The following is a 4842-nucleotide window of genomic DNA, read 5'->3' as shown; positions in this document are numbered from 1 at the left end:
ATAAAAAAAACTCAACTGTTAACTTGGGCCATAAAATGAAGTGGCTCTAGGTGTTAAGTGCCCTCTCCACTGGGATTAGCTCAACAATTGTCTTTACAAATCCCTTATTTAAAATCTATAAAAACGAAATTGGAATCAATAGGAGAAAGAATACAGTTGAAAAAAAAAACAATTACAAATAAAAACAAATAAATATAGAAAGAAAGGAAAACAGTTGAGGTTTGAATAATCAGGAATTTGTACAAGTGAGCAGATTGTCCTAACTGCTGCATAAGAGTAATCACCATACGCTAAAGCGTGACAAATTGTTTCAACGTATCCCTTTCACTTCATAATGACGGACATTAAAATGGAAATTGTCTGGTTAAATCAGGAGCAGGGATACGGCAAAAATCTGCTACTTTCTATCTCCCCATGTTAAATAAAACTGCCCTGGATTCTGCTAACAGGAGGAATGAGAAGAAGAAGAAGAAGGAGGAAAATGGGTTTTCATAGAATTTCATATAGTTTATTAGACAAAAATATATGATTTAGACAAGTTTTGCTGACGCCGCTATTTACAATTTCAATCACTTTATATACAGGGAAAAAAAAAAAAAAAAAAAAAAAAGCACAGAGACATGTGAACAAGTTACCAAAAAAAAAAAAACAGGACTTGTTAGAACGAGTTGGATCAGGAACGGGACACTGGAATAGATCCACCTACTGGGGAGTTTATTTTATGTTGTTGTTGTCTTTTTTTTATTATTATTATTCATTTATTTATTTTTGAAATTCACTTCATTTTTATTTATTTTAAATTAGAATTTTTGGTGGTGGGGTCGGTCGTGACACCACCTTATTGCAAAAGGAGACTGAGAGTCTTTATTTCTAGATAATACCCATAATGTCCATGGTGTGGAAAGAGTCTGTATAGAGTGCTCAGGCAGAAGGCAGCGCTGTTAATATGCGGGGGGTCCCTTCTTGTTGTGACAAAGTGCTGCAAATAACAACAAAAAACGTACACGTTAGAATGCAAATAGCCATCAGTTGGTATTGTATCAAAAAGAATATAGAAACTGGCTTGCTGATCAATTTAAACTCAGATGTGGCAAAACTACAACTCCCAGCATGCCCGGACAGCCTACGGCTGTCCGGGCATGCTGGGAATTGTAGTTTTGCCACATCTGGAGGGCCACAGTTTGAAGACCACTGACATTGATAATCACAGATACATTTTATATTTGCTACTTTGTAGAATACATTTACTATACACAATATATGGATGTTATTGTTAATAGATATTCATTGTTCTGTTATTGATTAATAATATAAAAGGGGAAATAATTCCTAATTCATATGCATGCTCCTCTATGTGCTATTTCTTAATTGTATGTTGCTAATATACATTGTTCTTGTATTGAAATGCTTAATAAAATTTAGTTGAAAACAAAAAAAGAAAGTTAGGTTTTGCTAGAGCTTTTTATTTTTTTATTTTTTATTTTACTATAAATATTATTATTATTATTTTTTTTTTTTTTTTTATATATATATATATATACCTACTTTTCACGAACAGCCTGGAAGGAGGATTTGAGCTGTGGCGGAGAGTCAGTTCTTGGAACATTTTCTCTGTCTGCAATAAAGTGAAGGAAAAAAATGAATATATGGAAATAATACAAACAGAAAATACACATTCAGGGCAAAAAAAATTACAAAGAAGCTTTCAGCTCTACTATATATATATATATATATATATATATATATATATGTACAATGTATGAATGTGCATTCAATCACCTGTGTGCTTCAGCTCTAATATATATATATATATATATATATATATATATATATATATATATGTCACTGTATATGAGTACAACGTATGAATGTACATTCAATCACCTGTGTGCTTCAGTTCTACTATATATATATATATATATATATATATATATATATATATATATCACTGTATATGAGTACAATGTATGAATGTACATTCAATCACCTGTGTGCTTCAGTTCTACTATATATATATACATATATATATATATATATATATATGTCACTGTATGAGTACAATGTATGAATGTGCATTCAATCACGTGTGCTTCAGCTCCACTATATATATACATATATATATATATATATATATATATATATATGTCACTGTATAAGAGTACAATGTATGAATGTGAATTCAATCACGTGTGCTTCAGCTCTAATACATTTATATATATATATATATATATATATATATATATATAACTGTATAACAGTTCAATGTCTGAATGTGCATTCAATCACCTGTGTGCTTTAGCTCTGCTACACATATATATATATATATATATATATATAGATATATATGTGTGTGTGACTGTATAAGAGTCCAATGTCTGAATGTGCATTCAATCACCTGTGTGCTTCAGCTCTACTACATATATATATATATATATATATATATATATATATGTGTGTGTGTGTGTGTGTGTGTGTGTGTGTGTGTGTGTGACTGTGTAAGAGTCCAATGTCTGAATGTGCATTCAATGACCTGTGTGCTTCAGCTCTACTATATATATATATATATATATATATATATATATATGTCCCTGTATAAGAGTCCAATGTCTGAATGTGCATTCAATCACCTGTGTGCTTCAGCTCTACTATATATATATATATATATATATATATATATATATATATATGTCCCTGTATAAGAGTCCAATGTCTGAATGTGCATTCAATCACCTGTGTGCTTAGGACTGGTCCTCTCTGTGGTTTTGTCGCTGCTGTTGATAGCCCCCAGGTTGGCTGTTAGGAGTGGTGCTTGCTGGTGGGCCTGGAGGTGGTGGTGGTTGTGGTGAGAGCTGTGGTGGTGATTTACTCCTAGCAAGGACCTCATATTAATCAGAGAACTTTGTGTAAGGAAAGCGCCATTTGTCCAGTTGTGAAATTTGCCAATCTGGCATGTGTATAGTCCATGGCTGGGCAGGAAAGCTGGGTGTTGGATGGTGGTGGTGGGAGACGTGTGGTTCACCTGTGGGGAGGATGGAGAAGACTTTACTGCCCCATCTGGGCTGGTTGCTGTTTCTGCTAGAGACCAGATTTTGGGTTTGTTGTGAGGTGGCACTTGTAAGCTCCCCTGCATGCCGGGGCTCACTATTCTGGTATTGCTGGACTCAGAGTTCTCTTTGACAAGTGTCAATGGGTCTTTAGATTTAAGTCCATCAGTCTCTGCTAATATGACTTCACTGTCCTTTTTTAAACTTTCTTTGTCACTTTGCCTCAAGTGCTCTGGTTTGTCGTCATCGTCTTCATTGCTTTGCTCTCCATCGTTATCATCGATCTTATCAATATCTATGCTCTCCAGGTCGATCTCCTCGTCGTCGTCATTTTTCTCATGGTCCCCCTCTGTGTCACTCCCAAAGAGATTCTCGTCTTCTTTACTCCTGGAACCCCAGGTCACCTTGTTCTCTTTCTTAAGTCTCCTCCTGGCATTGGCAAACCACGTGGAGACCTGGGTGAGGGTCATCTTGGTGATGATGGCCAGCATGATCTTCTCCCCCTTGGTGGGGTAAGGGTTCTTCCTGTGCTCGTTCAACCAGGCCTTTAGAGTGCTGGTACTTTCCCTTGTGGCATTCTTGGGCCGACCTGGGTCTCCATACTGAAACTGTCCATAAGGGTAATAGCCTGGGGCAGTATGGGCAGCAAAAGTGGCTGGGTGGACACCAGGGTTATCCTTCAGCTCATACTGAGATCCCTAAAACAGAGGGAAAAGGGATCAATTAGTTCAGTGGTAAGTCCAAAGAGTTTATGACATTTTCTAGATACAAATAACAAATGCACCTATATATATATGTATATATATATATATATATATATACATATATATATTACAGCAGTAAAAAAAATATTATTATTATCAATACTATTAGCTATATGGAATCAAATATTTGCATTAACCTGACAAAGGCTGACATAAATAATAATAATAACAACGATGATGATGATAATAATTATTATTACATTATTATTATTAGAATCATCATCATCATTATAATAATAATAATAATAATAATAATATATCAAAATAAAACTAAACTTCAGATGCCCTCATAAAAAAGCCATTGTGCTAATTTTTAACAATTAACAATTTCTTAAATACACCAAGGATCTACACATCACATTTAAAGTTTACAGTGACCAAAAAATTCAGAAAGCTTCTTTGTATCCTGTGGTTTTACACTGAAGAATATTTACACACTTAAATATATACACACACACACACACACACACACACATATATATATATATATATATATATATATACACACATACACACACGCATATATATATATACACACATATATATACACACATACACACATATATATATATATATATATATATATATATACACACACATATACACACACATACATATATATACACACATACTGTATATACACACACATATATATATATATACACACACACACACACACACACACATATATATATATATATATATATATATATATATATATATATTCATTTTTATATTTTTCGCTATTGCCACTGGGTTACTGTGAGATACTGCTGAAACGTTGTGTCTGAACATGGGATAATAAAAAAAAATAACACCTTGTTTGTAAATTTTCTGGAGTGCTGCTGGACCCCTGTGTTGGATTTCCTTAAGAGGGACCAGCCTGCACCCTTCAACTGCATTTTACTTTGGCTGTGCTGCCTCAACACCTCTTTGCTAGATAGATAGATATATATATCCATTTTTATATTTTTCACTACTATTGCCACTGGGTTACTGCCCCATTTCCCAGGACAAACAGTAAAATGTGCTCT

The 4842-nt window shown here is 33.8% G+C and overlaps 1 protein-coding gene across 1 annotated transcript in view; it reads right to left on the bottom strand.

Moving 5' to 3' along the window:
• Positions 1 to 504: 504 nt before the first annotated feature.
• The window catches only part of IRX1 (iroquois homeobox 1), a 6089-nt gene continuing 1751 nt past the window's right edge, over positions 505 to 4842 (bottom strand). The window contains exons 2-4 of the mRNA XM_056518447.1: positions 2731 to 3742; positions 1546 to 1615; positions 505 to 979 (exon numbers count right to left, since the gene is read on the bottom strand). Coding sequence (XP_056374422.1) covers positions 922 to 979; positions 1546 to 1615; positions 2731 to 3742 — 1140 coding nt within the window. The 3' untranslated portion in view covers positions 505 to 921. The remainder of the gene's footprint in view (positions 980 to 1545; positions 1616 to 2730; positions 3743 to 4842) is intronic.

The sequence above is a fragment of the Hyla sarda genome, chromosome 5 (genome assembly GCF_029499605.1).
Source record: "Hyla sarda isolate aHylSar1 chromosome 5, aHylSar1.hap1, whole genome shotgun sequence".
Lineage (NCBI taxonomy): Eukaryota > Metazoa > Chordata > Amphibia > Anura > Hylidae > Hyla > Hyla sarda.
Note: the sequence above shows the minus strand (reverse complement) of the source record. Positions and strands in the feature narration are given on the sequence as shown.